Source organism: Pararge aegeria, chromosome 4 (genome assembly GCF_905163445.1).
Source record: "Pararge aegeria chromosome 4, ilParAegt1.1, whole genome shotgun sequence".
Taxonomy (NCBI): domain Eukaryota; kingdom Metazoa; phylum Arthropoda; class Insecta; order Lepidoptera; family Nymphalidae; genus Pararge; species Pararge aegeria.
The window spans coordinates 2,734,901-2,748,066 of record NC_053183.1 but is presented as its reverse complement, the minus strand read 5'-3'; the positions used below and the strand labels follow the sequence as shown (position 1 = coordinate 2,748,066).

Below are 13,166 nucleotides of genomic sequence, written 5' to 3'. Positions count from 1 at the left end.
ACAAGGTTTCGAGATTAAAACTAAAATCATTTGATCACCTAGTACCCAGGGCGTATTGGTGGACTTCACATACCTTTGAGAACATTATGTAGAACTCTCCGGCATGCAGATTTCCTCACGATGTTTTCCTTCACCGTCGAAGCAAGTGATATTTTTAATTACTTAAAACGCACATAACTTAGAAAAGTTAGAGGTGCGTCCTGGGATATAGCTACTTTTATACCTACATTTTATAGAGTAGGTAGGTACAACATAAGTTAAAACGTCGGAATATCTTTTTATATTACTCAAACAAACAAGGTTACGAGATTTAAACTAAAATCCTTTGATCACCTAGCTAAGCTACGTACCTATAACTTTGTTTAAGGAACCATATCTTAAATGAAAAAACCAAAACATCTTAACTATTACAAGATACATTGCTGTACAAAAATAAATCAAAATGATTGAAAGAACACAGAAAATTAACAAAAACCTAAATGGTACATGAGTCTGCAACAATAACAAAGTGTTTTTCGCATTTGTACGTAATTTTACGGCTCAGCGCTCCGGAGGATGTTCCGAACAAAATAATGATAATGAAATAGCGTGAACAAATCAGATATGGGCTTTAAACAATATGCTTAATACGATAATGAGCACTTATGCATAAAAGAAAAAGAATATCTATGGTTTTCAAGGCTACTCTAGTACTATCAACTACTATCGTACTCTTCCGTAAGAATTATTCGATTTATTATTTTTACCCACGGCCTTGGACTCAGAAAGCACGGTCGCTGCCCACTGTGACCAATTTGTGTCTGTGTTGGTGTCAATCTGTATATTGTAAGTTAAGGTATTTATGTATATTACTTATAAAAATATTCATCACTCATCTTAAAATAAATAAACATATTAATATACTATGACAATACACACATCGCCATCTAATCCCAATGTAAGCGTAGCTTGCGTTATAGGTCGGTACTAAGACGAGTGATGAATATTTTTATGATATACATAAATAGTTATAATATACAGATAAACACCCAGACACTGAAAAACATTCATATTAATCACAACAACATTTTCCTGTTGTTGGAATCGAACCCACGGCCTTGGACTCAGAAAGCAAGGTTGCTGCCCACTGTGCCAATGTTGGTGTTAATTTGTATATTATAAGTTAAAGTATTCATGTATATTACTTATAAAAAATATTCATCACCCATAACATAAGCAGTGGCGTGCATAGTGGGTATGCACAGGGTATGCAGATGATGTAAAAGGTACAAGAGATTGTCTTCATTTAACATCATCTGCATATCCTGTGCATACCCTCTATGCACGCCACTGAACATAATCTACGCTTACTTTAGCGCTAGGTGGCAAAGATGGGTGTATTGTAGTAGTAAATTGATTATTATTATTAAACAATATAACTTACACTGGATTCAAATATGGGTTCGGCGCAGCGACAACTTTGGGTGGCGGATATCGGCACACGATCGTGATGACCTCGTCTCCATCCATCTCCAGGCCGGGATGGAACCGAACCACAATGTTGTTCGTGAAAACACGGAGAGGGTCCTGGGAATATGAAAAACAATGTTGCCTTTGCAAGGAATTTCTCCTATAGGATCGCCACTTCATCGTCAAAAGCCTATTACAATCCACTGCTTTTAAGGGCCTCTCCCAACGCGAAGGTTGACCCTTAATTACCTAGCTGGGCAGACGGATTGGAGATCACAGTAGATGGGTAGCATAGAGGACGCTGCTGCCCATTTTCCGTTATATTTCCTTGGTCGCCTCGTACGACATCCGCGGAAAGAGGAGGATACAAGTGACCACCTGGATTCTGAATCCAACGTGAAGAGGAGGATAAAAGTGACTATCTGGATTCTGACTCCAACTTGAAGAGGAGGATACAAGTGACAACCTGGATTCTGACCCCAACTTGCGTTGGCTTATCTTTCTCGGTACTTGAATCTAGTAGTAAGATAGCCAAGAAGTAAATCTTATAAACTAGATAGTCATTTAACCAGAAATATGGACGAGACATCCCTACTAATATTATAAATGTGAATGTAAGTTTGTTTGTTACTCTTTCACGAGAAAACTACTGAACCGATCTTCATGAAACCTTTTATACATATTCTTGGAGGTATTAGAAATAATATAGTATACTATTCATTGAAAAAAAAATTACATAAGTTTAAAAAATGTTTGTGAAAAGAACTAAAAATCTCATATACCATAGGTGTAGACTATGTAGCAGTACGCTATCTCCTAAAATTATGCGGGCGAAGCCGCAGTGCACATTTAGTATATTATATACTACATAGATTATTTATTAATAGTTCAAGATATTTCAACCTTATTTTCAAGGAGTGTGTTCAGGACATTCATTCTACGTTTGCTCGTTCCAAACTTTTTTGACATAAACAAGATTGGTGTTAGATCAGTGGCGTGCACTTGGTATGCAGATGATACAAGATGAAGAAAATCTCCATCACATACGAGTTATAAATACTTATAGACTATGGTAGGCTTTTTATAACTATTACAATTATTATCCTTAAGTTTTTAAAACTCGTACAGGATACTACTACTCTATGCACGCCACTGTGTTATATATCTATACCTGTTTGGTACCACATCCTTTTAGCGGCAGTTCCAGTTTGTAGGAGGTAGCTCCCTTGCCAGACACCTGGCACGCCGAATGGCGATCGAAATCCGCGTACGCAATACCGTAGAACTTCTCGTGAAACTTCAGCTCGATCTGGCAATTTAAACAACATGTTTTATAATACAACTTAATATATTTTTTAGTACTTGAGACTTTGACTTTACGGTTATAAATTTTCATCATCTTCATCATATCAACCCATTAATAGCTCACTCCAGGGTACGGTTCTCCTCCCATAATGAGAAGGGATTAAAGCCGTATTGGATAGAAGCAGGCGTTACTTTGCGGAAATCCATGATATATTATCAAAATCAAGCTTATTTTGCTATACTCCGCGAAAAGCAGAAGAATCTGTGTGGTGTAATTTATAATTTCCTCAATCCTTATACTCCACACAAAACAGATCTTCGGCAATATACCCTCTTCGCATGTTTCGCTCCGAAACTGGAGCATCCTCAGGAGATGTTATAAATTACACCACACAGATTCTCCTGCTTTTCGCGGAGTATAGCAAATTAAGCTTGATTTTAATAATAAGTTAAAGCCGTAGTCCACAACGCTGGCCCAGTGCGGATTGGTGGATTCCACACACCTTTGAGAACATTATGGAGTTTCTCGGACATGCAGGTTTCTTCGTGATTTTTTCCTTCATCGTTGAAGCAAGTGATATTGATTTAATTGCTTAAAACGCACATTACTAAGTTATAGGTACGTGCTGGGATTCGAACTCATAACACAAGCTACGCTTACTTTGCGGCTAGATAGCGATGTGCGTATAGCCGTAGTATTGTTATTTATTTATTTATAAACTTCAGCAAAGAGTAAAGGTTAATAAGAAGGACGGATGCTATATAGACACTCAATGTGGCGTGAAAATTCCTGTTTTTTTTATTCCTCTACAAGTTAGCCCTGCAATCACCAGGTGGGAAGTGATGATGCAGTCTAAGATGGTAGCGGGCTAACCTGTTAGGGAGTATGGTAGTCATACCCCTAAATCGCTTACCGGCACGTCTTTGTCGGTAGGGTAGTAACTAGCCACGGCCAAAGCCTCCCAACAGAGCAGGGAAAATTCAGAAATTCTAAATTCCCAAGTTGCTCCAAACGGGAATGGGACCTGGGTCCTCCTGCTGAAATTCACAGCGCTCAGCGTTGCGCCAGGGAAGTCGTCAGTGTGCAAAGATGGGTTATAATTTACCTGCATAGATCCAGCAGCACAATTCAACGTCGCTCTGGTTCTGTTCAAGAAGATAACTGGGCTCAGGTCGTCCAATTGTGTCACCTGCGAAAAGAAAGTATACGGTTAAATATTTTCTTTCGATAATATATATGAGGGGCCCGATATTCTATTCCATTATTACAATTGAAACACACTCTTGAAGTGACGTACAATTACAATAGTACATAAACACGGAACCCTCATTCAGCTATTATTTCATGCAGTGTCCAAAAACAATAGACTTAAAAAATACTTCAAATTATTGTACAAAAAATCTCAAGGACCACTAGTAAATAAAAAATATCAAATTATTACTGTTCACACCTTTTAGTACTTTTATATAATTTTTCCTTTATGCACACTAAAGACACTCACATTTCATAAAATTTTTGATTTTAGTTTTTCATGTTTATTAATTTCATTTTTTTTGATTTTGTATTTGACGATGTCCTTCAGGGGTAAACAAGCTTGTGTTAATGTAAAAATATCTTTTGTTTCTTTATATATTATATTCTATGTTATTGTCCTTTTTATGATTATTTTGTTATTGTTTAGTCGCGAGGATTCAGTGACGACGAAAATAATGGGCCTGGCTGAAAACCAGTGCTGCGCGCTTTAGTATGCAGCTATACTCAGACAGCTCCTTTGTCACACATTTTTTTAATTTTTATTATTTAATAATTTATACTATAATAAGACAAGTAGATATATACATTGAAGTAGGGAAATTAATATATATTATTATGTATACATATACATAATAATACATATATATATATATATATATCTATATAACATATAGAAAAAATAAAAAGAAAAATATACTAGTATGTTGTAAACATACTTGCCATAATAATTAATCTGTCTTCCTCGTAAGTAAGTGTTTTTAACCAGCTTGCGATGGTATAATGCTAAGAGCATTAGAGGTAAATCCGAGTGCCCGTCTCTTGTTAGAAAATTGGCATTATAAACACGTACCTAACGCGTGTGGCCGCACCTACGAAATCACTACGACATTTACCTTATTGAATCATATCTTTCGATGTATTTTTAGATATGAATCACCGTAAAGCCAAGAGTTATAAATCGAAGTTGCACTTTTGTACCTCGGAGCCCAAAAATGTTTAAAACGTATTCTATATCAAGTTGGTGCGCTGCCTTCACCATAAATCTATGCAGCTAATTATTGGCCTTCGGCAGCGACCATCGTTTACGCGTTTCCATTTAACTACGACAATGTATGGACAACCGTGTAACTAATATTACCAATAATAACCAATAATAATAATAATAAATTTATATCTATCATTTATTATATTTCTTTTTTTTTTTAATTATTAACAATGCTTAAGATTAAATTAAAAAACACTATTAAAAATTTATAAAAAAAAAAAAAAAAAATTTCCACCCTCCGCTTGCGGGGCTTTTGAATGCCCAAGCAACCGGTGGTCAGGGCTCCAGAGACTATAAATAAACAGAAAAAAATATATTTAACAAAAGTTTTATTATTATTAAAATTATAATAAATTATTATTACTAAATCATTTATTCACACGATTATTAAATACTGACAGAAATCATAGCTTAGTACTTACTATGTTTGGTTGAATCACTGACACCGTATTTTATCAATCTATTATTAATCAATCGCTCTAAAATTTTGGAAAAGGTATAGCTGCTTGGTCTGATATGCTTGGTCAAATGAATCCTCATTGGTCTCGCCCGGCCAATAAAATATTTAATCTAAGTAATTACATCATAATTCATAAGCAGTCGGACGTTTATCAGGCATCTTTGAATACTTGACAGCGTCGGTGTTTTTTTTTAAATTTAAGTATACTTAGTTATTGTGACGTCAGATGGTAGCGGGCTAAAATGTTATATTAAACTCATACTCATAATCAGTTTCGCGACATCTTACCGGATTGCTGAATCGCTTGGCAGCGCGTCGTTGTCGGCAGACCAGATAAAATTCTGAAATTATAAATTCCCAAGTTGCCCCTTCCGGGGATTGAACCTAGGACCTCTCACTTATGTAACCACAGCGCTCACCACTGCGCCTGGGAGATCGTCAAAATGCGTTAAGGTAAATGTTACACTTCTTCACGAATAAGAAGATTTTTATTGCCAAAATCGTGTCGTATCGTGGAATGTGACCGCGCAGTGCCCTATAAGGATTTTATCTATAATAGCCGTCCCCATCAGCTCGTTGGAACATCCACCACAATGCGCTGTAAACATTGTGAATACTATGTTGCAGCTCATAATTACCACTCTGGTAAACTGTAACATTCCTAGTCATTATCGTTACTGCGCAAATAATTCGTTAAAAAAAACGCTCTAACATTATTTATTTATTATAGTTACTGAAAGTAATTGGCGCTTAAAAAAACAAATTCTTCGATATAATTTATAATTATAATTATAAAAATTTAAATTTTTTGAATTTTAAAACGTCAACTAATTATTCAACAATTTCAAGTCATAAGGACTGATGACAGAAGTGAAAACTCAAGCCAATGGAATAAAAAAAAGTTTAATCGCGTGTTTGACTTTGTACATAAAGTCAAGCACGCAAACTATACCTACAGTCAATGTGTATGAATTTCTTAATGACAAGGTTTCTTGGAAGCAATCCGATCCGCACAAGATAAAACAATGATTGTTAAATTGTAAAATTACTCCAATAAACAGAAAAAAATATATTTAACAAAAGTTTTATTATTATTAAAATTCTGTAATCGAGAGAAAGAAAAAATAAATTCGAAAGACACCTACGAATTAAGATACACGCTAGTGACAGAAAAAATGTGTTTTACAAAAGTTTTATTATTAATAAAATACTGTAATCGAGCGAAAGAAAATATAAATTGGAAAAACACCTACGAATTACGATACAAGCGAGTTATAGTGTACGAACGGAAATTATAAAATAATTTAGTGATGTTTAAGTTATTTTTGCGACTGAGAATCAACAATTGTAATTACGGACTTAGAGCCCAGTTGCCATTAAAACCTAATGGGTATTTCACAAAAACACGAGAGCCAACGTTTGGCGGCAACGTGCGAGTAAGCCAATTAATTTTTAGAATGTTGTCGGTATTGTTTATTGCATGTTTATTAAAGAGAGGAATTTCACTTTTTCATTGTTACAGCTTTTTTTAATGCGTGAATTATTACATTTTATTCCATCATTACATCACAATACCGCAACGGTCGTGAGAAAATGTCATACATGCGACGCGTCCCGGTTTCGCACGGCTGCGATGTAGATACAAGAGCGATTATATTACATACAATTCCGTAGTACATAATTTAATCCATCTTGTAAGATTTATCTGGAGTTTGCAATCATCAACACATCAACCGATAGACGTCCACTGCTGGACATAGGTCTTTTTTAGGGAGTTCCAAATTCCACAGTTTTGTGCCGCTTGAATCCAGCGGCTACCTGCGACGCGCCTAATGTCGTCCGTCCAGCTCGTCGGGGGTCAACCAACGCTGCGTTTACCAGTGCGGGGCTCATCTCTCCTCCGAACTATGTGCCCCGCCCATTGCCACTTCAGCTTCGCGACTCGTTGAGCTATGTCGGTAACTCTACGGATCTCCACATTTCTGATTTTATCACGTAGAGATACTCTTGCATAGCTCTCTCCATCGCCCGCTGAGTGACTCTGAGCCTTCTTATGAGGCCCATAGTTAGCGACCATGTTTCGGAGCCGTAGGTCATCACTGCACTGTTCAATGTTCTGGAGTTTGCAATGTAAGCGCGAAAATATTTTAGATCATCATCTTCATCAACCCATTACGGCTCACAGGGCACTGGTCTCCTCTATGAAAGAGAAAAGTTTAGGACATAGTCTACCACGCTGGCCAAATGCGGATTGCTAGGGTCCGCACTCCGTTGAGAACATTATGGAGAACTCTCAGACATGCAGGTTTTGTAAGGATGTTTTCCTTTACCGTTTAAAGCAAGTGATATTTAAATTGCCTGAATTAAAATGCACGTAACTCCGAAAAGTCGCCCGAACTCTGTCTCCACAAAATTGGCTAAATTAAAACGCAAAAAACTCCGAAAAGTCGCTCGAACTCTGTCTCAACAAAATGCCGAAGCCTTCCCACTAGGCTATCACCGTTTCTTACACGACGATATCAAATTACAAATATTTGAATTTCTTGGCTTTTCTCTTTTATAATATGCGTGTGTTAGGAAATAGGGAATTACAGCACTTTATCTATAATAAACCCGATGATTATATGAAATATATCAACAAACCATAGTTTGTATACTCATTCATAGTGTACTGAAAATAGAATAATGGCTTTTAGAAGACTATCAAAAAAAAGTACAGGATATATGGCGGGTCACGCGAGTTTGACAAGATAGATGGGCGGGAAAGAAAAGTTAGCACGGATTTAAATTAATAATGATATAAAAATTATAAGTGATAATAGAAGTTATGTTTGACCTGTCTTAAAATATGTCGTGCATCAAAGGGCCTAGCGTTATTACATATTACTATGTTGTTTGTGTTTATAAGTATTGTTTTAATTGATTGAATAAAAGAGCAACGGTAGAGTTTCTTGCCCGTGGTCTTCTCTGCCGAAGACAGCATTCCGAACTGGTAGTTGAGTCATTTAAAGGTAACAAGTAATATGAATTATAGAGAAGCTTAATATAGTATTAGAGTCGGTCCAGTTGTTTTATTTTACTCCTTGGGGAGAGAGGGTTATAGAGTACAGACCCACAACACGTAGGTAGGATGATCTGTTTTTTTATTGAAATCATTACTTTGCTGCCAGATTCGGCTGCCCTGTGTGCCACTGTGTGAAAGCAGCAATCGGGCGAGTATAGAATTTTTTTTATTATTTAAACTTATCAATACTAAGTTAGTGGTTAAGGAAAAATCGTTACTAATATACAATCTAAGGATGAAAAAGTCTGAAATAAATGATATTATTATATATATTATTACTAACCTTGCCATCAAGCACCGTTTGTTCTGGAAGCTTGTCGTCTCCCGTGTACTCGATATTGTTGGCCTGGGAGCCGTAGTTGGACTGCGCGTGCGCAAGTGGCAGTGCGCAGCATAAAATTAACCATAGGAGCGCCATTTTTGATCTGGAAGCAATAAGAAATTCAATTGAAGTTACATTTTAACTAGTAAATGTATTAAATCTTTATTTCATTATCTATACTTATAAAAAAACTGTAACTGCAAGATTTCTGTACATTTATTATATTTTGAAAATTTTAACCGGGGGATGCTTTGTAATCGATCAGTATCGATGAGTATGAGTATGAGTCCAAAACAGATTTTTATTTAATTTTTGTCTGTCTGTGTGTCTGTCTGTCCGGGCATCACGTGAAAACTACTGAATTTAACTAATGGATTTAAATAAAATTTAGTATAGGGATAGCTGGTATCCCGGGTCAACATATAGGATACTTTTTATCCCGATAAACAATAAGTTTTCTCCGGGAAATGGGCTGAAATTTTTTATCAATTTTACTTCATATCTACATTAAATTTGCATCGATTTCAATAATTCTTTTTTTATTTGACAGTGTGTACTACCAAGCATGTATTGTCTAATTTTAATGAAGATCTGATGAATATTTTTGGAGATCAAGGACATAATGCTTCACAGATAACAGCAAGTCGCAAGGCATATGGGACAGCCAAACGACAGAAGTATGTAGTAAGAATATCGGAATTTTCCGAATTTTTGTTTCTTTAAAGGTCTATAAAACAGTCCGCGACAACATACGACTTTTTTTCTAAGTCGACTCATTCGCTGACGAAGTCGCGCGGGTCCGCTAGTATATTAATATATATTTATAAACAAAAAAAAAACGTGTGTGAACTTATGTACATGTGTGCATATGTGCGTAAGAAGTTATACTTCTTTGGCGTAACAAGATAAAATCTTTTCAAAAATTCGTTAATCCTTTTTGACATTTCTAATTCTAACAGTTAGTAAATTGTTCCCAGGCCCCAAAGCTCGAGTCGAAATTGCGTCTGGTGGGAGGCTCTGGCCTCTCTAAGCGATTTAGTGTTCCGTTGCGATGTCGCGTAGAAACCTATTAGGGATTTGACTACCATACTCCCTAAAAGGTTAGCTCGCTTCCATGTTAGACTGCTGATGCAGTCTAAGACTCACTTTTCATCAGGTGAGATTGCAGTCAAGGGCTAACTTGTAGTGAAATAAAAAAAAACCCCAACTAAAATCCTGCGATAATAGCTTCGGGGCCTCGTCGGTGCGCGCATAAGTGTGAGTGTGCCGTTTAAAATTTTGTTCGAAATTTCCATACTGTGTGCGTATATTTATTGTGCCGAGGATCTGACCTAGTCGGCCCTAAAGGAAGCCCTAACAATTTTAATTTTTTTTATATAAAATGCCACTACTGTAAATTGTAATAATACTGCTTAAGCGATCGTACTAGGACCCTGAAAATAATCTAATAATGACACCTCTTAATGAAACAAACAGTTCTGCAAGCTCATGAAATATGTCTGGTACTAGCAAAATAAAGAGGTATTTCCGCACTTATTAATTTACATATGATGATGTGTAATTTAAATAATAAGTTATAATCAGATGACTTAACTAGTGTCATTACCTAGTGCCGACGTGTGCAGGAAAATAATTATATTGTATGTATATCTTGTATAGGTAGGTACAAAATTTTTATATTTCCATCACTGACGTAATATGGTTTCCATCATTTTTATTTTATAGTTATAATTGACTGTTATACGCGTATAAACAGAGCAAACACTTTTCAGGGCATGTAGAGAACACATTCATTCACAAACTGCGGCCCTGCATCCGTCACGAGATATGTCACGAGAAGCTGTAGAGGTTCTCGTGACATATCTCGTGTAATAATACGAATAATTTAGTAGTGGTAGCACTACTAAATTATTCGTTTGTGGATATAGTATTTTAATGGTTTCTATGTATATGGTATATTAGTTTAATGTTAGACCATAGTATTTTAATCCAACCATAGACAAGTTGGGTTAGTTGCCTTGTGAAAATCGATAGGTTAGAACTAAACGCCAAACGCTAAACTGTAAGTAAACGCCTAAAAATATCTTTGATTAGGCGTTACTTACTTAGACATTGTCTTGTCCGTCGTTGGTGAAAATGGGCATTAGAGCCGTACTTCATATCACTGCGGTTGATTTGTGTGGGTGACAGGTAAAGGTGAGCGACTTGCTGTACCGTTGTTGGTCCTTGTCGAGGTTATCCTTACGAAATGTCAATTGTCGAGTTCTAATTCTTTATTTATTATTAAAGTTTAATATTTATTAAGTAAGGTTTATAAATAAATTAAGTAAGGTTTAGAATAAATTAAATTACAATTAAAATTCAATATTTAATATTTTTTATTATTTCATGTTTGGAATCTGGTGCACTTTTTGTCAATGTTTAAAAAATACGTTGTCAGGGTATGCCGTATTAGAATTTTCGACGGTTTCCCAGAAACTCGCAACTCTTTTACGAAGCACAGCGTAGAAGTCGGGGACTCCGCCGGCATCGGCAAACATGCCAGACGCACTGCAATACTTCAATAACAATTTTATATGAATTTGTAGACAACTATGTTTTTAATTCCACCACAAATTAACCCTTGACTGCAATCTCAACTGGTGGTGAGCGATGATGCAGTTTCAGATGGAAGCGGTCTAATCTGTTAATATCCAGCTACAACCCATCGGTTTCTACGCATCGCACCGGAACGCTATATCGCTTGGCGGCAAGTCTTTGTCGCGTGGTTTCTAGCTACCGCTTTAAAAAAACTAAAGGGCACGCACGTCCTGTTAATATTAATTGATAATTTTAGGTACTAAATGAATAAATAAAGGACAACCAGTATAATTTAGAAATGTTCGTTAATTTTGTTAAAAAAAAAAGAAATGATACTGAGCATAATGATTTTTAATGATAAAGTTTAAGATGAAAAGCGCGTCGAAAGCTCTCGAATATTTGCAAATCTCGAAATGTGTGGGGCACATTAAAAACAAAATTGATTGCCAGGAATGGCATTTTGAGATATCGTAGTGCATTGAACTCGGCTAAGAACGTTTTTATAATGTCACGTTTATGTCTTCTGGTGACGTCATACTCGCCAGCGCCTAATTAAAATATTTAATCGTTCACAAAATCCTAAAATGGTGAGTTCCTAGAAACCCTACAAAACCGCAAAATCGTTTTTTTAATAAATAATTTGGGAATTTATTATTGAAGGCTTTGTCGGCCGTGCCTAATACCACCTTACCGACAAAGACGTGCCGCTAATCAATTTAGCATTCCTGTACAATATCATCAAAGAAACCCGCCAGCACCGGGTGCATCATCACAAAAAATAAGGTGAGACTGTTAAGCTTACTTTTGGTTGAAAAAAAAAAAGAAAATATCCTTACCGGCTTAAAGAAAACAGTTTGTTAATGGTTCTAAATAAATAAACAAATGTTTATTTATTTAGAGCTTAAAATTCGAATACTCCAAGAAATACCCCCTACAGCTACAACTAAAAGAGACGAGAGAAACTAAAATTTAAAATTCACGAAGTTTTGGCAACTGGTTTCCGTTGTTGCTCATAAACATCAAACAATAAACTGAAATCCTGGAATCCAACGCGGAGGCGCGTCGGTTTATGGGCTGCGATGGAGATAAAAACTTGTATCATAACAGCATTACCATTTATGAACTTAGCAAGTTGTATTTACGGGTAAGTAAGCAGCGGTACACACTATCTATACAATACTAATAACATATACCTAAGGTAGAAGTAACATTTTGGAATGAAGTTCTTTATAGGACAATGCGCGCGGAGATCCGGCCGGCTGCAAGCGTTCGTAACGAAAATCATGAAAATCATATTGGATAGAAGCAATTTTTTTTCGTAAAGGCAACATCAAAGACAAAAATGATATCCCCTAGAAAGGAATAAAATTCAAAATTCAAAATTCATTTATTTCAAGTAGGCCTAATATAAGCACTTTTGAAACGTCAAGTCTGTCTGTTTGTAGTGATTCTACCACCGGTTCGGAAGGCAGATTCTACCGAGAAGAAGCCGGCAAGAAACTCAGCAGTTGCTCTTTTCCAACATCAACAATCTTCAATCTTCAATCAAACAACATCATCAATATAATTAACGTGTCCACGTTCTAAAGCATGGGAACATGGAATAGTAGAATTTTACCCCCATTTATTATTACACATATTTTATGTGGATATTATTTCCACTTGCACGCCAATGCTCTGAGAGTT

The 13,166-nt window shown here is 36.0% G+C and overlaps 1 protein-coding gene across 3 annotated transcripts in view; it reads right to left on the bottom strand.

Annotated features, from left to right (window-relative positions):
* The window catches only part of LOC120637867, a 115,827-nt gene that overhangs the window by 17,123 nt on the left and 85,538 nt on the right, over positions 1–13,166 (bottom strand). For all 3 annotated transcript variants that reach the window (XM_039909909.1, XM_039909911.1, XM_039909910.1), the window contains exons 4-7: positions 8,862–9,003; positions 3,861–3,944; positions 2,621–2,758; positions 1,424–1,566 (exon numbers count right to left, since the gene is read on the bottom strand). In XM_039909909.1, the coding sequence (XP_039765843.1) occupies positions 1,424–1,566; positions 2,621–2,758; positions 3,861–3,944; positions 8,862–8,996 (500 nt within the window). In that variant the 5' untranslated portion in view covers positions 8,997–9,003. The remainder of the gene's footprint in view (positions 1–1,423; positions 1,567–2,620; positions 2,759–3,860; positions 3,945–8,861; positions 9,004–13,166) is intronic.